We start from the raw sequence: 25,487 nt of genomic DNA on the forward strand, positions 1-25,487 counted from the left end.
GCAATTTTGCTGTCTGTGGTCCAAGTGGAATCGATCAGATCTTCAGCAACTCTTATTTTAGGCATAGGATCTGTCCACTTGCTGTGCAGAGCCCCGTTCACATCTTTTTCTATTGGTAATTTCCAGACAGTTTAAGCTGTTCCTATGTTGATTGTGATGTAGGAGACCATATGTTGGCTGAGCATCAGCCATTTGCCTCATGGGGGAAGGAAAATCAAGTAGAGGTAGTTTGCACTAAGGGATTAAAATGTTTCTATTTAGTACACTAGATGCCATGCATTTCTGAAATTGTACTGAAACATACCTGTAATCAAAAATTAGCACCTGTTGACCACATCTAAATTTGCATAGTGCCCCACAGTGATGTCCCTTGCTAAACATGCAGTAGTTTTGTGGCCTTTGATCCCCTGTACTGTAGTCTTAAGTGGGTGCTTTGTGGTTTACTGTAGGAGCCTAGAGTTATGGTCCTTCTTGACCCTTTGCCACTGAAGAAATCCTCCGTGATGTGTTAGGCTAACATTGCTCACTGTGTCATGCTAAGGAAGACACCACCTTGTCTTCACCTGTAACAAAGTACATATAGGAAAAGAGCTGGCCATTTGTAGATTATGGTATTATTTCTTCTGCCATTGAATTAGGGCTGGGCTTTGTTTCCAAACACTGTGTTTCATAGCCAACAAGGGATCTTGGATCAGTTTGTCTCAATCCTCCTTGTGACTGAGTTACATTTTAGGCTGTGTAACACCAGCATATTAATGAGTTCCATGACTTAGCTGTACATACTTTTAATAGAAAAACGTGTAATTGGCTGACATCCAGTTCTTGTGCGAGACAGCAACAAAAATCATTACCAACAAAATCATTACCAACACATTTTCCCCTCATCATTGATGGAGGTTTTGCAGGCTTGCATTCACAGCCAAGCGAAAGAGCCCAGATAACCCAGCCTCGCTTAACTCAGATTCAGGGGCTGGGATCAGGGCTCCGATGAGCCTAGACACAAACGAGGAGCCCGCCGGGTGCCACCTGCGAATAGCTGGCACGGCCGGCGTGCAGCGCAGCGCTGTCTGCGGAGGATGGGCTGGGTGCCCGTGGTACCCGCGCTGCCAGGGCACTGCTCCGCCCGCCGGAGCGCGTCCACCCGGGCCGTGCCCCCGCGCCCGGGATCCGCGCCTAACGCACCGGGCATGGCCGGCGGCCGCGGCAGCGCCGGGAAGCGGCCCGGCCGAGCCGCTACGGGCCCGCAGCCCGCTGGGCAGCGCGGCAGCCCCGGCACCAGCGGGCAGCGGCCCCGGCACTGGCGGGCAGCAGCCCCGGCGGACGCGGGCCCAGGCGGTTGCCACAGGTCCCGGGGCTGCCCTTCGCCTCCCGGCCCTGCAGGCCCGGCCGCGTGGAGAGGCGATCCCGGCAGGGCCGTCCCGAGTGCCGCTCGCTCTCAGACCCTCGCGGGGCCGGGCCGAGCCAGGCCGGACCGCCGGCAGCGACGGCAAGCGCTGGGCTCGGCCGGGCCCGGCGGGGCTGCGGGCGGTGTGTGCACGGCGGGAGGGACCGAGCGGGTCAGCGCGGCGCGGAGGGCGGGGATAACCCCGTGGTGGCCGTCACGTGGAGCAGATGAAAGGGAAGCGGCTTGGCAGGGCGGAGAGGAGCCGGGGCGAGGGAAGGGGAGCGCGGCAGCGAGGAGCGGGGCGCAGCGCGGCGGGAGGGCCGCTGCCATGGGACGCTGACCGGCCCGGGACCCCGGCCCCGGAGCTGGAGCCGCTCGGGAGAGATGCGCGGCGGCGGGGCGCCGCTTCCTCCCGCCGCGCGATGAGGGGCTGCGGGGCCGGCGCGGGGCTGCCCGTGCCGCCGCTGCCGCCGCCTCTGCTGCTGCTCGGGGTGCTGCTGGCCGCGGCGCCGGGCGCGGCGCTGGGCAAGGAGACGGCGTTCGTGGAGGTGGTGCTCTTCGAGTCCAGCCCCAGCGGCGACTATACCACCTACACCACGGGGCTGCAGGGCCGCTTCTCCCGCGCGGGGGCCACGCTGAGCGCCGAAGGCGAGATCGTGCAGGTGAGCGCGGCCGGGGGGCGCCGCCTGCCCCAAGATGGCTCCGCGGGCCCGGCACCTGCGGCACAAAGCGGGGCCGGGCCCGCCGCCCCACGTGCGCCGCGCGGCCCGGGACGCGGTGACAGATGCGCGCCCGCGCACAAAGGCCCAGCGCCGGCCTCAGCTCGCGGGGCCGCCTCGCTTTGACAGCCGGGCGCGCCGCGCGGGCTCCGCTGGGCGGCGGGAGCGGGCGGAGCCGAGGCCGCCCCACACGCGCGACGGGATCCGCTCCGCTCCGCTCGCCCCTCCGCTGGGCGCTGGGCGCGGGGCCGGCGGGCGGGCGGAGGCGGGGCCGCGCCGGGCGGCCCCTGCCGGTCCCGGAGCTGCCGGCGGTGCGCGGCCGGAGCCGTGCGGAGCTGCTCCGCTCCGGGGGCGGCCGGGCCGGGCCGGGCCGCGGGGGGGGCCCGGGCTGGAGCTGGCGCGGCAGTCATGGGGTGCTGAGCCCTCGGGCTGTGCCGGTCGTTGGCCGCTCCGCGCCCGGCGGCGCTCGGAGCTGGAGCCGGGGCTGCTGCGCTCGGGGTCCCTCGGAGCCCGGCTTCCACCGCGTCACGCTTCGTGCAGAGCTGTGCTTGGCTTGCTCACCAGAGAAATGGTTCTTGTCTTTGACTGAACGCACCTACCCTTTACTCTTACTGAAACTCTTGAAGTGCTTATCTAATTCCTTTGTAGTTGCTTGTAATTGCTGACTTTATTTTTTTCCCCCCTTTGGCTAAGTAGAGAAAAATTACTTGAATTGTGTTAATTGTGTTTTAGTAAGTTTGACTGTTAAGCAAGTGCCAATAGCAATCTTTATTTCTCTTTAACAGCTGTGGGGTTGGTTTGTTTGCGTTCCATATATGTATGCATATGTACACATACATACACATGTAAATATACATACAAAACTTACAAGAATCTAACTGGTAGCAAGTAGGTTATAGAAACAACTGTTAAAGCTCTACAAACACAAATACATTACTACTAAAATAACTTTTTTTTTTTTTTTCTAAGTAAAGAATATTGCTTATGAATGCTTGATATTTCAAAACAGTTTCAGCTGGGATGATTTCTTATAAAAGTTCTCTTGGAAGCAGAAGAGTTGTGAGGCCAAATTGCTGATGTAAGGTAATTTTTCAGAGAAAAGAGGGATGGACCCATTAAGTTATAATTATGACATTTAGAAGAGGTGGTGCTAGTAGGGGCTGGAACTGACATGGACTTTTCTTTAACCTTTTAGTGCTTTTTCATTTTAAGACTTAATAGTGTCTTGGAGGCCAGCAGGAGACTTCAAAGGTTCTTTGTGTCAGGTGTTAGTATTAAGAACAGAACATAGGCTGAGGTCATACTTTCTTGGTGACTGTAAGTAAGAGTGGAGAAAAAATAACCTGTTCCATTAAGACTCAGATTTGCACAACTTGAAACAAGGGTATTAAATAGACTTTGACAGGCCTTACTGTTTGTAACATCACCTGCCTGCTTCCTCTTCATGCCTGAATAGACAGCACCCCAAATAGGAAAAACTACAGGGAAAGTCACATGATGTGGCAAATCTTTTACAGTCATTTATCACTCAAAAATTGATTTGCTTATTCATCTGGATGCATGCTAGATAGCATATGCCATGGACAGGTTTGGGGTATTTTTGTTTAATGAGCTGTGTGTGCTGCTCTTTTTTTCAGAGGAGGGAACCTGGCAGATTCTGTTCCAGAGCAGCTAGACTGAATGCTATCAGTTGTATTTTCACTGTTGAGGTTTTAGATTGCATATAACATCTCTTGTCAGTGTCTTGCTTCCTCTATCTCATCCTGAAAGAGAGTTTATCAGAGCCAAAACTGATCAAGGTTTTCACAGCATTGTTTTGCCTACTTTTTTAAGCTGGGTTGTATTTTTGTAGAACATTTTGACTCTGCTGTTCTGGGTCATCATTTAACGTTCACAGTGAGGTTCAGAAAAGGCTCATGAAGCTGTTGCCACTCAGAACCTGTTCAGCAGCAGCTAGTTGTACATCAGTCAGGGAAGCAAGCTCTTCTTGGCCCCAGCCCCTTTGTCAGTGCACACAGCTCTTTCAAGAATAAGATGCATTTTTCTTTAAGATGAAATATTAGAAGTTCTTGAAAATCAGGCACACATTAAAGAATGGATCAAAGGAATTGTGGTTTTGGGACTACACAAAGGCTTACTTTTGTTTATGTTAATAGCATCAATTACTCATTGGTCTTGAAAGTCTGAACAAAAAAACCCCAACCTTAAGAAACAATGCACTTTCAGCTTTTGATAGGTCATACATCCACTCCTGAACTGGTTATTGGTCAGATTCCTATCCAGTAGTGGTGTGCTATTATATTGTTTCTCAAGTTATTGTGAATGAATCTTATTAGGGTCAAGTGTCTCCCCAGAATAACTCTTCAGAGAGATGAAATGTTCATATGCCTTCTTTCATGTGGCCACAGTTTGTATTCAGCAAACTCATCCTTATGTTGCTGTGTCAGCTGGTCCTTAAACTGCTGGAAAGTCTAACAATTTTAGTGGTATCTGGCATACAGGAACATCCCATGTTTCTTGGGGCAGTATACTGGCCATTGATATGGGCAAGAGATTGGAAGTTGCAGATGTTTGGTTAGAGAGTGACTGTGAAAACCAGACTTTGTTGAAACCTCTAAAATGATATTGCTTTGAAACAAATTATCACTGGAGAACTCCCTATGGTTGAAACTTCCCCTACCATTCAGGGCAAAAGTTCAGATGTAGCCTTGTCTCAAACTCAATGTTACATGGCCACAGACTGTGCTTGGACAGTAAAAATCACTGATTTGACTAGCAATGGCTTTATTGCTCAGAGTGAGATTGTGTATCTTAATCTACTTGCAACTGGTGAGATCCTGTTCCTGTTGCTTGTTCAGCTTGATAGCTAAGCTGTGGAGCATCTAATATCATGTTTCTTATAAAGTTATGGTTGTGATTGGACTGCTCAGGTGAGGTGCTTGGGAAAGAGGATCAAATTTAATGCCTGTGATATGTCAAAAACTTTAAATTATGCGCATTCATCATTGTCGGTTTTCTCTCAGTCTTACTTTTTTTGTATTCCTGCCTTAAATATAGTAATATGGGTGGATTACTGATATGTACAATTTTGGAGAGAAAGAGCATGGAGGAGAGATTTGAGGATTTTATGGGTGGTTTTTCTTGTGCAATGGAAGTCTGTGTTTTGGTTGGTTTGTTTCTGCTTGGGAGCCTCAGCAGGGAAATGATGAACTTTATGTAGCCATTGAACTGGAGCAGTGTGTAGATGATGTAACAATCTCCACTTGCATATATTTTTTGTGCTTAAAAGGTAACAGTCTGGGGAGAACAAGCATAACTCAGTGCTTTAAGCTCCAGGAATAAAACAGAAGTGGGACACTTCCCAACTTCTTGCACGATACTTCCTAGTAGCAAATTATTGCCCATCTTTCTCTTGTAGAAGGTGGGGAGGCTTCAAACTGGACTGCAAGACAGTGCCTGTGTGTTCCTTCCTTCCTTCCAACTCCCTCCTACCCCTTACTTCAATGGCTTTGAATATTTCCTCTGTTTTCTCAAAATGCAAAAGTTACTAAAGGTTGCAAACTTCACTCGAAGCATTGGCAGGTTTTGATGGTGTTGAAAGGAGTGACTTGAAATAACTGTGCAGATACAGAAGATGTCTAGCCATGATCAGAGGAGGCTGAATCAAGGGAATGTTTGTGTCCTTTGAGAGTGGAAGACAAAAATAAGTATTTTCGGGTTTTTTTGGTTGTTCTTTTGTGATCATGCAGGTTAAGTTTCTTCTTGCTGAGTGCCTGAAGGCCTTTCAAAATGAGGAAGTGGAATTATTTGTGGCTTTGAGTCACTGTTTTATTGAATGTTTTCTTTGCTAGTTATCCTCTTAGAATATGAAGATGCCTGTGATTGGGTTTGTGTTAGTTTCCATACCTAGCTGTGAATCTGTGGCTTGCAGTAATGATCCTGAGGACATCAGGCACAATGCATTTACCTGGGCTTCAGGTTGGCTTTGTCATTGTGTCCTTAAAGGAAGAATAATTTGCTTTCAAAATAAGAGATTACTTAGGCAGAGGCTTGCATGGTTGTTATACCTGGACAGCCTTTGTAGAGTGTAATGCACAGGAGCTTGCTCACAGCAGAGGTGTTGTCTTGGGCTTGATCTCAGGACAGACTGGTCCAACTGTTTCACAGTTTTATCCCTCCTTCTGTCTTTTTTTTTTTCTTTTAAAGTTTCAATCATGGTTTATCCTGTTGTGTACTGTAGTTGAAGACAGCCTGTTAAGGTGTTTTGTTTAGGTTTTTATCCTCTTGTACTGTTTTGTCTTGACACTGAGCACTGTTCTCACACCCTGAGCTCCAGCCCAGTCCCATCATTGCTGGCTTATTTTGCAAGGAGTTGTCTGTTCTCATTGCCTTCTAGCTGTGATATTGTAAATAAGGATGCCTATTTTTTATTAATTCTTCAACACTGCAATATCTAAGATGTCTCTTAGAATGGTGGTGAGAAGACCCAGGAGGGGACTGATCTGAGGATGAGGTACCAAATTCAGTGATGAGTTACTGGTTCTGGAGGAAGCTCAAGTGTCTGTTATCTTTGCACAAAGCTGCAGCAATACCAGAATCCTCCTGTCAGAACCTTGTTGCAAGACTAAGGCAGTCCTTTGGAGAAAGGGTGGGAGACACAGTAAAAAATCCAGTGAAAGATATTTAAGAATGGAGAAGTTAGAGTGGAAAGAACAAAAAATGCTAATGTGACCCATTTAGAGGAAGAGGAATAAAGTAGGTTAACCAAGTAAATAAAAGCAGAAAGCTCACAGCACTGGCTCAATACTCAGACCAACCAGTGCAATTTCCATACTTCCAAGTAAAGGTGGGGAATCAAGTGGGGAAAATAGTTTGTGGGAGTTCAGGTAACTTTTCTGCATGTGTCTATATGCTTAGTTAAACTTCCTCACAGTTGCTGAAGCTCTGCACTGTTGAAAACCTTGCCTTTGGTGGCAGGATGCTGACCACTTCCTTTTCCATGTGCTCCTCTTGCTTGTTTCAGAGTTGGAAGTAGGAAAACCCATAGAGGAGTGGTGCTCAAAAACTGTTCAACATGCATCCATTTGGAGAATTTTTTTCATTTATATATATTTATTTATGTTTAGACTGGATCTACGTGACTACAGTGGCTTATATCTAATTACAGCCTACTTCATGGTGTTACCAGCAGTTGTGGCCAGCCGTGCCCCATGGGTGGAACTGGCCCTCAGCCCCCCTGAGCACCTCTCTGGTGCCCTTGCTGGGCAGCACAGCTGCTGCCTTAGTCTGAAATGACACCAGGTGAAGTGTCTACAGGACATTATTCAGTGTTGCAGACTTGGAGGCAGCTCTACTGCAAGCAGATCTTATAGGAAAGTCTTGAGTAGTTGGATAAAACCATTGATTAGCATACATAGTAATTTTCTTCCAGTTTATACCATCTTGTGGTGGAGTGTGTATTTAAAAAGGCTCCCTTTTTTATTACAGTCTTCTAGTTCTTGTTTTGGAATTGCAAAGTGAGGCCCTTCTGAACCAAAATAACTTGCAGAAATGGTTTTTCAAAGTATGAATGCTTTCAGGAGGCCAGCATTGGACTGGTTAAGGAAAGATAAGATCTGGATGCAGTAATCTGTAGTGCAATAATCTGGTGTATGTTCTACCCAGTTATGTAGGTGGTACAGGTATTTGCATTAATACACTTTACTGCATTGGAAGTGCTCAATTTAGGAAGCATTAAGTGTTAACTGGTACATACTATCTCTTGTTTTGGGCATCTGCCCTGCAGTATTCAAATATGTTCAAACCAGAGCGTGTGCCTACACATAAAAACAGAATGAATGCAATTTGAATGCTTGGCCTTATTTCTTATTTCCTGGCTTAAAAGGAGGGCCCTTCACACTCACAGAGACCAGCAAAGGAAAAACAGATTGTTTTTAAACAAAGGTGTGGTTTGAAGTTGTTAAAACAGCAGCAGAAGATTCATGTTAAAAAAAAAAAGTAATCATATTTTCTGCATTTTTTTGACTGCTTGGCACAAAGCAGAGGTGACCAGGGAAGTGTGATCTTGCAGATTCCCAACTGAGACTCCCAAAATTTGCACTTGACTGCACTTATCCCATTGGTGAAGCTGTGCTTACATTAGGCTTGAGCAGCAGTGCTCAGGAAAACAGGCCTCTGGTGACTTAGGGTGTCCTCTTCACAGTGGCAGACTGCTTTCATTCATTTTTTTCAATTTCCTTTTCATGCTGCTTAGAGACTTTTGTTGTTGCACTTGGCTTTAAGATGAAGAGCCAGTTTACAAAGGTTGATTAGGTGCCTGTTATGTTCCAGACACAAGTACAACCTTAAATATGCAGCTTAATATATGCAGACTCTCTAGGCTTCCCAGACACATGTTACTCGGTGCATTAATGTGAGGATTTTAGTTGTTTTCTAAAGCTGATGCCCAGCTTAAGCTTTCTGTTGGTTTCCTTGAGCTTAAGCTGCTTTATTATTTTGCATAATTTTCAGCAGTAAAGCAAATGGAAGAGGCAGTGAGGAGTTGACTGGCCTGGGAAGAAGGAAGGGCCATGGTTTAGAGTCTGCAGTCATGGTTGGAGTACAACTGTTTAATTAGCTGTACAGGCATGCATGTTGCAAGTATGTGCCTCCTACTGTGAATTTACTGCGTGTGCTTGGTAAGCAACTTTCAAATACTTCTGATTGTAGTGTTTGAAAAATTGCTTTTAATTCAGAAAAGATTCTACTTTGTGCCAAGATCTGTTTTCCTACTTTGAGGCTTTTGATGCTTGCCTGCTTTAAAAAAAATACACACAATAAAAAGTGGTTTAAGTGTGGCTGTGAAAAATCCTTCTTCTCTACTTCTTTATCCATTCTACTCTGCCCCTCCTCCCCCAAGCAGAAGAGGCTCAAACCAAACTTGCAGTTGAGTTCACCTTTGGAACTGCAAGTTTTGAGCTTTTAAACTGTCTGCTTTGATGACACATTAAGAAATGCACCTTTGAAGGCCTGAACTGGAAATGCAGAAGGTATTCTGTGTGGACTTTTTACACTGGTGGGTCAATTTCACAATTCTGTGGTTCATGGAGAAGAACCTCTTTTTACAGGCTGTGTGTTTTTTTAAATTTTACTTTACTTTCCTCACAGAGACTGCCCTTGAACTTTTATAGACTTGGATAAGTGGTGGCACTCATAATTGAGCCTTGATCAGTTTTACACTAATAACAACAGCAACAGTAATAAAACCTGTGTCTCAGAGATAAAACATCAATATTCTATGTACAGCATGCCAGTTGTGTGCACTAGTGTTTCCTGTTCTTTTAGCCTGTCCTTGCTGGCTTTGGAGGTTAGGAAATGCAATGTAGAAGTTGCTGCCCTTTTCTTAGGCACGCTGGGTTTTTTCTCCTAAAGCAGTCTCTAAAGGTGTGTGTGATAAAGTAGGGAAAGGTATTGGTCACCATTCCAGTGTTGTATTTTAACAGGTCCAGCATGCTTTCTCATACCTGATTTGTATTTATTTAGAAACCTTTTAGAGCAGATGCTGTCTTGCCTGCTGTGAGAATAAAGAGTAGATGAACACTTTAGGATTGGATGCCAAGCTGGCAGATATCCTGGATGATGTGTAGCAGGGCTGGGAGCAAGAAATGAACTCTTGAAACAGTGCCAAGGGATGCTGCTGAGTTCAGTATTTAAGAGGAGCCAAGGTCTGGAGACCTCTTTTTGCTCAGAGACAAGGTATCCCCAGTCTGGTAGCCAGCAGTGTTCTGCCTCCTTAAAAGATACTATCTTTTACACCCCAAAACTGCATCTGAAGAAAAGACTTTGTGGACTGGACTAGTTAATGCTAAAGAACTTCCAAAGTATGATAGTATTCTGGTTTTCCACTATTTTATTTCAGAAAACTACTCTGCCAGAGTTGCCCTGCCCCCATTCTGAACTGTCAGGGATAGTCTTTTTGGGTTTGGATACTGGGAATTGGCAGAGTTTGTTCTACAGTGAAATAACACAGTTGTAGCTGCACATTGGGGTAAATTTCTCACACCCGACCTGAATGTCCTCAAATAACAAAAGTTAAATGAAGTGGTCTGCTCTCCTGTTGTCTACCACTCCTGTTATCTTCAGACAACCATGGGAAGGTGATTTGAAATCTTTCTGGACAGCTTTAGTATTACACATAGATCCCTGATGTGGAATAGCCAGCCAGAATGTATGCACACGTGTGTGTGTGTGAGGGATGCAGTATGAACAGAATCTCTGTTTCCAAAGTCTGTGTTAAGTGTTTGTTTCAGGGGCTTGGATGGGAACTTGCCTGGAGCCCAGAGACATCCCAGCCTTGGAAGCTGTATAGGAAGAAGCTACTGTCCTTTTCAGGGAAAGGGCTGAAGTGTCCTGAAAGAGTTAAGCTCTACTTAGCTCACTCATAAGGTATTTAATATCCTTATTAAACTCAACTGCTGGTTCACTTTTTTTTCCTCTTCTTATGCTGAATAAAATTTCTTGAAGAGCTGAGCCTCTGCCTCTCAGATCAGAGGCTCACATGTTGAAGCTGGCAGTGCTAGAGGCTAGTTCCTATCTGTGTGACAGCATTTTTAATTTAACAGGACTGGCTTTGATGTTCTTGAATATTTATAGGCAGCTTCAGATCACTCCAGTATGTATTCTTTTTAACTGGAGCAGAAGTTCTTCCTCACACAACAAAATTTCTTTCCCTCTGTTTACTCTTTGGTCTCTTTTGGATTTGTAGACATCAGAGTGGTTTTATGTTACAGAAATATTGCTTAAATACTTACTTAAAGGGGGGAACCACTTTTCTAGTTCCTGCAGCTTGGGGGTAGTCCAGTAACTGGATCATAGCTCCTTGTTTGAGCCTTGCTACAGACACAATGTAAAAGAGATAGATGCAGTAAAATAGAATTTGAGCAAAACCCAGTTACAATGAATCCTTCTCCATTATCTGTGTAAACTCAGGTGGGTCTGCAGTGGCTCAGACCTGGAGCACCCTCAGGAATCACAGAAATGTTTGTCATAGACCCTAAGGAAGGAGCAGGTTGTGGTGTGAAGAGGAACTGAAAACTTGGGATTTGGCTCTCAAGAGGAGCTGATCAGAAATTAGGGAAAAAAGTTTTAGAAGGAAATCGCCCCTTGGATCATTTGACTTGAATGAAACTTTGACCAGCCTTGGACAGGAGTGTTAAAAAAGACACCTGATGGATGAGCTTTCATTCAAGTGTTAACCCATCTCAGGCTTCTTTGCCTCAGTGCTCAGAGGCTGCTCAGAGCTGGCTCTGTGCTTCAATGAACAGAGATGTGGGGTTTGGGCACTTCAAATACCTCTGGTTTTGGTGTCCTGGGCCTTGTTGTGATTCACCTTTACCTTGATGGTGCCACAGGAGGCAGCTTGTGTGTCATAAGAAAGTGTTCCCTCAGCTTCTGCTCTGGGCTTCTCTTTTCCCCCTTCCCTGCCATGTTCCCCTCCTGCTGTATCCTCTTAGCCCTGTGTGGTGGCTGTCATGTGGATTCCCTTATTCCTGATGTCCTGACCCACAGAAACATTGCCATGGCCAACTGGGACAGCAAAGCAATGGCATTTTTTCCTGGAACTTCTCCATGTGGATGCTGGTAGTTCATGCAGATTCCTGTAGCCTTCTCTGCTGCACTCCCTGTTTGCTGTGAAGTTCTGTACACTTGGTGTTGCAGGATGATCTCCTAGGTAAACTCGGAACACCATTATTGAAGCAGCAGATTTTTGTGTGTATTATTTTGAATGGTTTCACTTAATAAAAAAATCTGTCTTTCAGTGGTGATAATTTGTTTTAATGTACAGCCTACAGAGGAAAAGGTCTGTGGGTTTAGATGTTTCTGTTGTAGATGCAGTTCTCTGTTGGTACAGCCTTTTCTAGTTCAGCAAGTGAAATCAATGTCACTGCCTGGGTGGATAAATAGCACTGGAAATCAACCACAGGAGGAAAGGGCTTGCTTTCTATTTGACATAAGCAGTTTGCTCAAAGAGTAAGGCTTCTCTTGCTATAGACATTCAGCAGGGAAATGGAGACCTGTAACTTACTAATGAAGGAGTGAGAGTTTCTGAAATATGCCAGTAAACAGAACTTTGTAATGTACAAAACTTGAGAAAGAACTGCATGGCTGCTGGAGTGCCATTCAGTGCTTGTGTCTAGGGATGGGTGGATGTGATAGTGACTTCATTTTTCTTTAGTTCCTGCCTCCAAACTGTTGTTAACAAATTCCTTCTCCCTACATACCCTGAAATATCCTTGTGAGACAGGAAAATGATCAAGTGTGGAAATACTCAATACTTCTGTCTCTGGGCAGGATTTCTCCAACAACCACAAGTTGTGCTAGGGGAGGTTTAGATTAGATATTAGGAAAAAAATTCACACAGAGGGTTGTAAAGCATTGGAAAAGACTGCCTAGTGAAAGTGGTGGTGTCACTGTCTCTGGAATTGTTCAAGAAATGTGTGGATGTGGCTTTTGAGGGCATGGTTTATTGATCAACATGGTGGTGTTGGACTTGATCTTAATAATGGTTTTGTGATTCCCTCTGTCAGTGTGCTTTTGTCTTAATAAGAAGTAATAGACAGTAGCATACATCTAGTTAAATGTAATTGCAGTGAGAATTTTTGCAAATCAAATTACTTTTCCGTCCTTAAGTTGCACTTGGTGTCTTAGAATTCAAATTGGTGAAGCTGGGAAAATATTTACTTCCTGTGTAAGTGATAAAACATACTGGGTGGTAAGGATATTGCCAGCAAATAACCTTGTAGATAAAGATATTTGTCAGACTAGGTAGCACTACTTAAGAAGCTGAATTATAGATATATATATATATTTAGCAGTTGTGCTATCCAAGTACTGGTGAATGTTGAAATCTTGTCATTATAAACATTCCAGATAAAATGGGTTCTGCAGTCTTTAGAACAGAATCCACAAACTGATGCAATCTGTTCTTGTTCTTGAGACAGCAGAATTTTGATCTAGGTTAGGACTAGTTCAGGTAGGAAAGATAGAGAAAAGTAAAAGGAATCCTGAGTATCTGTCAAGGGCAAGTTGTGGGGAAGGGAACTTTAATTTTTTTACAGCATTCTTGCCAGAAAAAAAAAAAAAGCTTGGAACAGCAAACAAGAAGAACAAGAGAGAAGTTGAACAAGCCTTAGAAGAAAGCCATCCTAAAGCAGTTGCTGGGTACAGCACACTGTAAACACTGCCCAGCTGGAGAATGTCCTCTAGCACTCTCTCTGCCTCTGGAGGCATGGTGGTTATGGCTGCTCTGCTTTAAGGAATGGTTCATGAACTGTATGATAAAGGAATTTAATCTTTGTATCAGTAGGATAATGTGGCATATCCATGCCCAACTGCAGGGCTCCATTTCTCAGCAGAGAACAGCATTTCTTAGTCTGAAAGAGAATGTCTACGCGAATTTGCAGATTTTTGCTGTTTGTGTTATGTGGAATTAACATTACAGACTGTGCCTCTGGAAGGAGGAGTTGGTTTTATTTCCCTTTTCAAGCTGAGACAGCTGCTAGAAGAATAGAATTTTAAAAAACCCAACAATATCTATTTAGAGATAAGGCAATTTACATTAAAAATACTTTTTTTAGAGTAATTTCAGGCATTTTCAGTGCTCCTTCAGCTTGATTCTTAAGGATACAGAGTACATTTATAATTGTGTAGTGATCTTTAAAGCAGTTACGAATGTGCTGTTTGACAGGGACTTTATGGGTACTTTTTGGGTTGGTTTGGTTTTTTTGCTGTCCCTTTAGAAATCTGTCAGTGAAATGTCCTTGCAGATGCTGAGGGATGACTGCTAACAGTGAATGAAACAAATTATTGGAAGCATGAACAAAATGGGTTAGAACAAAACACATGATCTGCTTTGCAACAGGTGAGCATATGCTGCCTAACTGAAATGCTAGAAAAGATTGCTTTGAAATCATGAATGTTTTAGGAAAATATTTACATTTTCTGATATTGCCCTGTTCCTGTCTCTCATTAGCTGGTGGACAATTGATCTCTGATGTTAAGACCTCAGGATCATATTTCTAGTACTGAGGCAGGTCCTGGATTATTCAGTGGGTGAATAAACTTCATTCAAGGTGTTTAAAATTTGGCAGCTAATCCTGGCAGAGCAGCAGCTCTCCCCTGCTGTCCTACAGGTTGCATTTCCAAGCCCACATTGTTGCTCTCTGAGGTGGATGGAGAGGAGTGGGAGCAGCTTCTGGAAGGGCTCAGGTGCTGGTTACACCTGAGATTGTTTCTGGGGCTGGTCACAGGAACCCTGATGGACAAGCAGTGGCTGATGTTAAATATGGGTGGGTGAGCAAGGGAGGAAAAAGAATTAGGTTTCTCTGATTTCTTTCCTGGTGCCTTTTTCTTGCCTTTGAATTCTCACTTTCTGATTGCTTTTAGTTCCTGTGTGAATTCTCAGGGCACTACCAGGGAAACACAGAACTGATTCTGAACTTCAAGGTGAAAATGATTTGCAAGAGAATGAATAAAAGTTCATGATCCTAATGTTTCAACCCCACTCTTCTATAAAAATTAAGACAGGAAAAAATTATAATAACCTCTAAGTAATTCAATTAGTCTTTGTGTAGCTGAATTTCTCTTCTCATCTATCTTTGAGGGTAGAGAAGGAAGCGTTGGTTTGTTTTGAAATGTAATTGGTTTAGTCCTGCAGTTGGAGGTATTTGATAAAAGCTCTTTGTTGTACCTAGCCACAAAAGTGCAGTAAAAGAGAATTAAATTAGGAAAAGAGAGAACTTCTTACATATGATGCTCCTTAAGTGTTATTTTTAATATGTTTTATCTCTGGTCCCTTGGACCAAGTCTCAGAGACACTGAAGGAAAATGCCAAGGTGCTGTTGAATCTTGGAATTCCCAACCCAGCCCTGCAGGGTCTGTTAAAATAATCACTGGTGCTGAGTCTGGTTATCCTTCAGGACAATTTTATAGGTGGCACTATTTCTGTCATGTTCTGATATTTCATGATGAAATTACTTACAGATGGGTTGCAGGCAGAGAAACTAGGGTTGGTATTTATTATCTCAAGAGACCTTCCCTTTCTTGAAGAAAGCTAATTAGTAGTGCTCTGGAAATCACTTCAGTGCCCTTCTTAGGGTCAAAAGTAGGGATCTGACAGAGAGAATTAAAATGCAGATAAGCAGATCCAAAAGCTGGCTATTCAGACACATCTCAAAGTTCCAGCAGGATTTACTTTTTTTTTGCTCTAATATTGCCCAAAAGATGGGTCATGCATGAATAGTTGCATCAGTGTGCTGGTCTGGTAGGTAATATACTGCTTTTGTAGTCCATACAGCAGAATTCTGAAAATTGGTCATCACCTTTATTTTCTAGTATATTTTGTGATAAGAAGTGTTTGCCAGCCACCTTTCCCCAGCCTGCCTGCCCAAAGCCAAATTAAACTTCTGAAATTGTAGTGTGGGATTTTAAGCTGCTGCGTTGGTTGAAGATGTCTCTAGACTGCAAATGAGAAAGGCAGAGCTTTGTTTTCCCCTCAAATAAATATTAGAACATTATTTTAACTTTTAGAATGTGATTTAATGGCTCTTGCAGGCCTGACACATCCCCTCACATAATCACTTGTGCAAAAATGTTAATATAAAGTTAATACTTCTTCCAGGTAATAGTGATCTGTTATCAAATATTTTGGATTCTGTTCAGTGTTCCAGTTCAGCACTGGGAAGGACTGGGCATGGCAATTGGCCTTGAGCAGTGTGTTGGGCATTCAGGCACAGGCACTGCTGCCTGACATCGAAATTCCTGGCACACGCTTGCCCTGGTCGCTGTCAATTGCAGCACCAAAGTTTTGCAAACAGCCACAGCTGTGTTTTCATGGTACAGCTCAACTGAGTTCTCTCTGGTTTATCTGTCTGGGAAGGCTGCTGTTGAGATTTGCCCAAGTTGTTTCCATTGTCTTTGGAAAAAACAATTGAAATTTTGGGTCTCCTGTGTGTAGAGTTTGTGCTGACTCCTCAGGCTCTGCTCTGAGTGAGTGATGCAGCTGTTGCAAATATTAGCCAGTAGAAGTAAAGTAATGCAGCACCTAGAACATTGAATATTTTGAATGGGAATTCAGAAACCTGAATAATGTAGAACTGGCTGTTGTTTCTGCATATTCTGGTGCGAGTTTCTTACCCATGTTTTGTAGAGATTTTCAGTGAAGGAGCTGTTCAGGCAGCCATATAAGTCATATATATTGGGGATGCTTTTTAGCCAGTTTTAGGTTTGCACAGAATCATTTGACAGGTAACTTTTCAACCTGCATTCAAATAAGAAGTTCTTATAGGTTGTAACCTCTCTAATTCTTTAACCCTTACTCCGTTTCTCCAGCTTGTGTACTGAGACAGGTCCTGTAGAAAACTATGCTCATGAAATTAACAACTTTATCACATTAAATGCTCAGAGTAAATCATAATTTTACAGCTTCTCTTCAGTTCTGACTGTTCTTAACTTTGAAACCATAGTTCTGAAACCACAGAGAGGTTGGAAGAGGTATTTCATGTGCTGGAGGTTAAAGATTCCTAGCAGTTTTAGGAGAAAAACTCAAGACTGTTCCTCTATTCAGCAAAATCAGGTCTGAGGCAAAAGCACTTGGCTGTACCTCATTGCCTTGCACACCCAAAGTGTGTATCACACACACACCCCCCAAAGCAAGTTTTATTGCTTGTGTTTTCCACATGTGCACCCCTGACTTTGCTATTGGTAATCCTGTCCTGCTCTCTGAGCTTTGGGACCACCTCGAAATAAGTGAGACTGCTGAAAAGAAGGGAGAAAAAAAGAGAAATTTTAATGGCACCAGACAGAAGGCAATGTGGGAAGTTATTTACTGTGGCAAATCCCACATCCTTATTACCAGAACTGTCATAATGGGGGTGGCAGTGCTGCAGCAAACACTGTTTATTTTATCCTTCAGAGGAAGAGACTTACCTTGATATACCTGCAGCACTCTCCAAAGGAACCCCTTCTCCACTCTGCAGATACAGGATAACATTTGACAAAGCAATGAGGAGTTGAATCTATCTGAGCTTTCATTCTCTGTGTGGGTAACAGAGGTGCAATTATTTGAGAAAACAGCTAGGTGTGTGTGAGAAAAATAAAAATTCAGAACTAAAATGTCCAAACTAAAAATGCAGCAATACCTTACCCTGTGTTGTAATCTGGATTAAGGTTTTGGCAGCACATCTACCAGGTTTTGAGAGCTTTAAATACAGATGTGCCTTAGTAAAGAAGATACAGCTGAAGTTTGAGTGTAGCCTTGTACAAATACAAGTCAGACAAGATGTGATATAAAAAATAAAGTATAGAATAAAAGCAAGATTAGAAAAATGGCATGGACAGCCTCACTATAAGCAAGAGTATTGTTTTTAATTAATTGGCAACCTCTGTTGTTTAATAACCAAGCAAAAAGAAGCTTGGATACAGTAAATCCCAATGGTTTTTGCAGATTCTGTAATTGAAATAGATGAGTACATATGCTTGAGTATATATGCTTATGTCAGACAAAATGAAGTGGCTTGTTTGAGATCAAAGTTCACCCATCCTCTGTTGATGTAAAGATGAGTGCCTTTCCCCGGATCTGTGTGTTGGTGGAAGGTGGATTGTAAGTGTTTGTATACAATTGTGAGCCATCTGGGCCTGAAGCAAAATGGGGACCCCAGGGAAGAGGAGGGGAGTGGTGGGCAGTGGCCCACTCATTGTGTGCTCCAAGTGCTAGGGAAATAACTGCAGAGTCTGGAAACTCCAGCTTCATGGGGAACTTTGGAACAAAAGTAATTAAATTGGTCCGATTTTTATTTTAAGAACAAAACATTGAGTGTCTACCTCTACAGTTGTCTCTCAGCAGAAAGACAGCCAGGCTATTTTCATATTTTCTGCCAAGACTTATTTGAGGTTTCATTTGTTAGGAAACCTGTGCTCCAGCTTGTCACTACTGTGAGAATGGGTGGGAGGCCAATGGAAGCATTTAGTTTACTGGAGTTTGTTGGATTTGTGGGATCCTTTGGCCTGACTTCAGAAGGTATTTAGATAGTTATAGCTGACTTGACATTACTGAAGAGAAATGATGTCTTCTAGCTGTTTAAACAAATTCATAATGTGTTATGGAAAGTATCTGTGTGATATTAGGAAAAAATTCTTTACTTTGAGGATGGTGAGGCACTGGCACAGGTTGCCCAGAGAAGCTGTGGATGCCCCATCCAGGCTGGATGGGGCTTGGAGCAACCTGGTCTAGTGGAAAGTGTCCCAAGCATGGCAGGGGATTGGAATCAGATGAGCTTTAAATTCCCTTCCAAGCCAAACCATTCTGTGATTCTATGGCACACACAAATTGATTTTATGAGTCCTAATTTTTCTGACCTCTTTCTCACCTCCAAAACAAGAGGAAGGGGAAATGGGAATGTGACTATCAGCATGTCACTTGTTAGTTAAGTCCTGAACACATCAGAATTAACATTTAGGCTCCTGGTAAATTTTTTTTTTTCTTTACACAGCAATCCCTTGCTGAGGGCAGGGATATTGGGTACTTAAGAGTTAAATAATCTTGCTTTGGAAGCAGCTGAACAGTTTACACTCCTTGCTGGGCTGTACAAAAATACTTTTCCTTTGAAGTGCTAGGAGGAGCGGCTGAGGGTAAAACCTGGAATGGGGTTGTAGCAGTTTGCAGTGGGCTCAGCTTGGAGCAGGCAGCTGCCTGCAACTGCAGGGTGAGGTGGCAGAGAAGGTCAGGCTTTCTTTCAGTCTTGACATCACTGTCTCAGTCTGAAGGCTTTCTTTCTGAAATTCTTCAAATGCTATCTAGTTCTTAAAAATTTTTGGATTAGGACACATTGCAAAAAATACAGATTAAAAATATCCTTGCCCATAAAGGCGTGAGAAATACAGGGGTCTCGTTGGAAGTTCCTTCAGACTGCTTCTGATATGATCTGGTAGTGAAGTGCACCCTGCTGCTGTCTGGGATGAGAAGGATTCACTTTCCTGAGTGGTGTAAAACAGATGAAACTCTTGTCTGCAAAGAGCTTTCCAAAGCTGGCCAGAACCTGTGAAATTTCAGGCCTGATATTCCCCCTCAGCCAGGCTGAGCTCTCAGTGCAGAGCTGACAGGAGGATGACAGCAGTGGCACTTGGCCCGCATGGAGGAAGCTGAACCATGATGTTTGCAGGAAAAGCCATGGGTTTGTAGCCCTGTGCATCCTCTGCTCTCAGAGCTCTGCATGGCACTGCTGGGGGCTCTTCTGCAGAGCAAACCTTGCCATGGGCAAAACCTGCTGCACGCTGGCTCTGACACGCTGCTGTCTCCTGCCAGCACCAGCATGGAACCAGACTGACTGAAGTTGCTCCCTGGTTTTCTAGAGCAACGCTGTCTCTTGGATTAATAATCTCTTGTCGTGCATTTTTTTGGGAGCTGCCATTATGTGAAACTGAAGAAAACAAATTTCCTTCTAGCAATGCCATTAAAGGGACAATCAAAAGCAATTTCCCCAACAGCTAATGAGGGGCAACATTTAAATACCTGGCTATATCTGTTGAAGAGACTGTGATGGTAGTGCTGCAGGTCAGATCTCCAAATTTCAAGTTAGAGTTATTTATAATAATAATGATAGTGTCCTTTCATCTTTACTCATTTCAGAATCAGTCACTTGGCTCTTGGTAGGATCTCTGTGTTTCTTTCCCTGCTGCTCTGCCACTCAGTCTTTAGCTTTCTACCTCTGCCTTTTTTTTTTTTTTTTATCTTTGAACAAAAAAAAGTGTCAAGAATTCAATTGCTAAAACAGGCAGCATTTTCCTCTAGGGTTTCTGCAGTTGCTTTGCCTGGCTGAAAGACTAACCCTAAGTTGTCAGGGTCATCTATTCTTTAAGAGAGGGAGCTGCAGGCGCTGGCAGGAGGGCACAGGCAGGCTGCCCACATGTTGGTGCAGTGCTGTGTGTGCTGTGTGTCTGCTGCTCCGGGATCACAGGGCACACATGCCTCTTCAGAGTGTTCACAAAGCTGCTCTTGGACAGGAATGGGTGCTGCTGCCTTTTCCAAAACTGTGCAGGCAAAGCAGATATTATCAGGGCTGGCCCTGGGGCATAAAATAGAAAGATCAAAGGAAGTGGCAGCAGCACACAGAGGCTCTTCAAAGCCTGAGTAAGGGAGGATTGATAGAGAAAAGGAGAATGCTCTTGCTGATGTAATCACAGCCTGTGAGACAGGTTGGTTTTTTTTTTTTTTCTTAATTTAAACAAAGGCACAAAGACAGTCCTTGTTTGTTTAGAGAGGTGAAGCATGTGCCACAGAGATAGAGCAGGGATACCTCACTATATAGAAGATTTTCGTGAACAGTGTGGAGCTCAAACATTTTGAAGTGTCTGCAAAGTTGCAGTTTTTCTTACTTTACTTTGCACAACTCCTGCATGTGGTATTGTCTCACTTGTGGCGTCCATGTGGAATGAAGTAGGAAAATGGCAAAAGAAGGAATGCTTGTTTTCAGGCTGCAGTCCTTATTAAAATGGAAGCTTATTTTGTTTTCTTTGAGAATGCCAGTTAAAAATTTCTGGGATTTTTATGAAAAGAAGTTAAGCACAGGCAAGGTGGAATTGGAGGGGAAGTGATAAACCAGATCCTTTGTCAAGAAGCACAGGCTTGTTCAGGCACAAGCTGTGAATTGGAAAGAAACAGTTGTTCTCCCCCTTTATCTGTGGAAAGGGGGAAGAAGAGGTGGGACTTTTCTGGAACAGATGTGCAGGGGTGGAGGGAGTTTTCAACCTTCTCTGTTACAGACCTCACTTTATATGCCACAGCTGCAGAAGTGTTTCTGAACCTTCATTTTGCTTATAAAAGTCTCACCTTTATGATTCAAAGGGAACCTTGTGAAATTATGACCTAGAGCATGGTAGTCCAGCTTTTCCACCCAAAAGTGTGCCTGTATGTTGTATGGCAAATAACCTGAGCTAGCACAGTCTGATACCCTAAAGTTACATGAAGACATGACTCAAAGCCTGAATGAGTGACTACTACCTGAAAAGCAATATATATCAATTAATATAATTGCATTGATTTTACATATGTTCTGGAGCTCAGGCAGGACAAGCTCTTCTGCTGAGATGGTGAGCAAAGCCTGCATGCCTCTCTTGGTATAGACTGGAGGTCCATGGGAGGGAGAGCCTGTCCCTCTGTAAGTCTTTGGGAAGCTCTTAACTCCAAAACTTAAACTCAGCTTCACCATTTTGCATTGTTTCACTTATTGATTGTTTTAGAAGAAAGACTTAATGGGATTATCTCAGTCCCAAAATGTTTTCCAGGATGCCAGAGATCAAAGTGGTTGTTTCTGCTGACAAAATCTACAGCTTTCCTTCCCCTGTAGGTCTGAGACCATTTGCAGTGCAGTTCAGAGTAGTACACAAAATTGTGGTTCTCTGAAGTTTGAAAATCTATCATGAGGGAAAGGTGACTCCCTATATTAACTTTAATGCTTTCTTCTTGGGTCAAAGCTACATTTATAGTCTGCTGAATCAGTTTATTACCTTAACAAGGCAAGTAGTAAGGTCCCTGCTGAAAAAGGGATTCATCCTCTTTGTTGTGGAATATGTGGGATGATACTGGCATTCTTGTGTTGCCTCATGTGGAAATTTCTAAATTTTGCTGGTCAGCATCAAAACTATTTCTCTTCAGCCTCCTGCATGTCTCCTCTGCAATGCTGCTTCTACAGATGTGTGTGATTTGATACTTGACACTAATAGAAATTGCTTCAATACACTTAAAATACTCTGATTTTGGTTTTTACTTAGCAAACCTTCAGGCACCAGGAAATTTGCACATCTTACAGAGCTTTGAGATGGGCTCTGACATGTACTTGTGTTAGTGCTGCAGGCACTTTCCCCTCACCATACACAGAGGCTAGAGAAAAATTCTGGGATGGGAATCCTAGCAGTTACCATGACTTTCTGCTTTAAAATATGTTCTTTTTTGGAAATCCCATCCAGATATGTGAAGGACAGACTGTTCCAGTCTGTAGAGGACAGTTAATAAAGCAGAGGTTTCTCTGCCCATAGAACAGGGTAAATTGATGGGTTCTGCCATCAGTATGGCATCCCCATTCTTTGCTTCTAGTGAGCAACAGAATGAAAAAAAGGGAGGTTTTTAGCTGATTTCCTGTATGCTCTACTGAGTTTGTGCAGCCACTTCTGCCAGCAGTTATCTGTGGCCTTTGGATTCACGCAGCCAAGTGAATTAACACAACTGCCATGCTGAGTTAACCAAAAAAGCTCCTCTGCTCCAGTGACTCTGGCAGAAACCAGTAGCAGATATTTGTGAAGGAATGCAAGATTAGAGCAAGCATATGGTGAGAATTCTGCAGTACATGCTTCCAGGCTCTGCCAGCTTATGGCTCAGGTCTTCCCATAAGGATCAAGTTCTACAGGAGAGCCCTTAATGGGTTTTTCTTTCATATTTTTTCCAGTCCATTACTTCATTTGTTGTCTAAATTTGAGAGCACACAGGGAAGATCTGTTTTGGTTTTGGGGGTTGCTGGACACTGTGACATTGTGCTTTATTTTTGAAGAGCAGTGGAGTGCATGTTGTGCATGAGGTGTAGAACAGGAGTTTTATTGGCATGTCTGACAGGTACCAACTTAAATTGCTCACTAACAGAATTGGAGGGAAGACAACTAAATCTCCAGAATTTTTCTCATTCTCTTACTGTTCAGTGTGAATTTTTTTTTTTTTTTTTGAGCTGCAGGGGAAAAGAACGTTGCCAGGAAGTAATTGTTCTTTCTGTCTCTTCCTAATTCTGTGCAGCAGCTGCCTTGTCTTTAGCTGCTATTAATGGTCAGAGCTTTGTGAACAAAGGAGCGTCAGGCTGATGTAACTTCTTCCTCTGTTAGACATTCCCTCTGAAGCCATCTTTTGTCTTGATAGCCCTATTGTAACCATTCATATACTGATGAATGAACAGGAAGCTGATGATGATAGTGAGCAGATGAGTTTGATCATGAACAGGTTTTACTCAGACTCCAGCCTGAGGGAGTATATAGAGGAACAGAGCTGTAGCACTGTCAGCTACAACGTCTGATTTGTTCATTCAGATTTTCTTTTGTGTAAGAAACTAGGAAAGGTTATTAATCTAAGAAGAAATGGGCTAACTTTTTCTAGAGAACAACAGTATTACAGGTATAAATACAGTAATTCTGTCTGTGGACTCGTCATACAAAGAGAAGATTACTTGAATGGCTGTATTTTTTGGGGGGATTGTGATTTCTTGAGCTAGAATGACTGCTTCAAGACTGGTGGTAAATACTTTGCTGTACTGTTAGCTACCTGAAAGAGGCTGCATGTTGTGTGACAGTCAGTGAAGCATCCTAACCATGGCTTTTCCAGCACAGATGTTCTTCTCATGTGGCCTTTGGTAATTGTGATATATATTAGCTTTCTATAGATAGATAAACTATTCTCAAAATGCCTGATGGAATGGACTCTTACATTTATTTTTAAAAATGAACAACAATTCAGTGTTATTGAAATACTACAGACAAAATTAGAGGCTCCCCAGCAGTGGAGGGCAAAGAGGTGCTTGTGAGTGTAGTTGTTCTTTTCACAGTGCCTACCCTTTCCTGATTTTTTTCATGATTCAGCAGAGATTCCATTGACTTTGTTTTTATTTTTGTGTCTGTCACATTTTCTGCTTTCCCATTGTTTATATCTGGTTGAATGTGCCTTTTATGGACCGGACCTTGGTTAAAGGGATTCTCCCAAGTCACAGCTGTGTGTACAGCAGGTTATCAGTGCTGATCTTGGTTTAATTGTAATACAAGCTGGAGGCATGCACCAGGAAGAACAAAGGAGCATCATAAAAAGCTTCTCAAAATTGTGGCTAGGATTTCTTTTCCTTCTTAAGAATAGAGTGTATTCTGAAAACCTTATCCTTACACTAAAAATTTCATGGGAGGTTGCAATTAGTAGGAAAGGTAAGAGAGCAAATTATGAGAGAGCAAAGCAGAAGACTTGGTGAGCACCACTGGACTCCAAGAACTGGAATGCTGCATATAAAAGTGCAGTGCATTGTAAAAGTGGAAGGGGAGAGTAGATAATGGAGCAGATAGATCACAAGCTGTGGATCCTCTGAGTCCTGTAAGTGTGACATTCATTGGAAGAGACCTGAATTTTACCAGTTTGGAAAAGAGGCTGTTGACAAGAGACTTTGAGTAGAGTCTGATGCCAAGACAGTGATTAAGGAACAATTTTTGGTTGTTCCTTGCAATACGATTATCAGAGCATTCTCAGTGAAACTCACAAAACAGTAAAGTAAAAGAAAGTACATTTTAAAAATGGTAGGTTGTGTTTCTTGCTGTAGGATGGTGTAAAAGCCATAAGTATGTGTGTCATTCCAAAGGAATTAGGTAAAAACATGGAACATAGATGCATTGCTTACTTAAACACAGTATTTTGGGTGAAATATCAGTTCTGGAGATCTTAATCATGTATAGCCATAATTAAGAGGCTGTGTAAAAGCATAATCATTCTGTATTTTTTCTGCCTTTCATATTCTCAGAATTTCTGCAGTTAGCAACTGCTGGGGATAGGTTACTATGCTGGTTGGATTTTTGGTCACACCCTGCATGGCTGCTTTTGACTTGCCCAACATTGCACAGGAATCCTGTGGCAGAGGAAGCAATTCCATCTGTTGGGAAGCATTCAGCTGCTTTAACCACAACACTGTATTTTCTTTTCTCATAGTATCTTACCTCATTCCCTGCACTGTCCAAACTTCCTGACATGTGAGGGGAATGTCCTGCAGCCAGCACTCATTCAGCCCTCACTGCTGTCTTTTTGGAGTGCATTTACAGCATTAATTTCCCAATCAGTGAGGCATACCTCAGTGTTGAGGTGTGCCAGCAGGAGATACACAGCACTACACCCAAGCCAATGGGCTTGACTGGATTTATTTGCATGGGTTGTATGCCAGGGCTGGAGGAGTTGATGAGAAAAAGGGGGGCAGCATGGGGTGGGGAGTGAAGTAGTCAAGGGCTGGTCAGGAAGAGAGGAGAATTGAGGCAATAGATTAGTGACCGTATGAAGGAGGAATCATCTGGAAAGAGATGGGAAAAGGAGGAAGAACTTCTGATGTATCCTGAAGTGCAGCACAAGCATCTGAATTTTAAGGCTGAATTGGGTTTATGATTTAAATTATTTTAATTATGGTAAAAATTTAGCATTAGAAACTTCTGGTACCTGTTTTTTTTCCACCCATACATAGGGTGCTGTAATATGACAAGTATGTACATTATTATTTCTCAGAAAAAGCTGAGAAAACCTGTTTTGGGTTACTATTCTGTAAAACAGATCACTTTTTGCAGATTTTTATTCAAAGTGG

The 25,487-nt window shown here is 43.4% G+C and overlaps 1 protein-coding gene across 3 annotated transcripts in view; it reads left to right on the forward strand.

Annotated features, from left to right (window-relative positions):
• Positions 1 to 1,643: 1,643 nt before the first annotated feature.
• ZNRF3 (zinc and ring finger 3) overlaps positions 1,644 to 25,487 on the forward strand; it is a 66,289-nt gene continuing 42,445 nt past the window's right edge. Inside the window, exon 1 of one of the 3 annotated variants that reach the window (XM_036393051.2) lies at positions 1,644 to 2,046. In XM_036393051.2, the coding sequence (XP_036248944.1) occupies positions 1,807 to 2,046 (240 nt within the window). In that variant the 5' untranslated portion in view covers positions 1,644 to 1,806. Of the gene's footprint in view, positions 2,047 to 2,671; positions 3,187 to 10,456; positions 10,528 to 25,487 lie in introns of those variants that run through there. The other 2 variants (XM_036393052.2, XM_036393053.1) reach the window with 2 other exon arrangements.

This window comes from Molothrus ater, chromosome 18 (genome assembly GCF_012460135.2).
Source record: "Molothrus ater isolate BHLD 08-10-18 breed brown headed cowbird chromosome 18, BPBGC_Mater_1.1, whole genome shotgun sequence".
NCBI lineage: Eukaryota > Metazoa > Chordata > Aves > Passeriformes > Icteridae > Molothrus > Molothrus ater.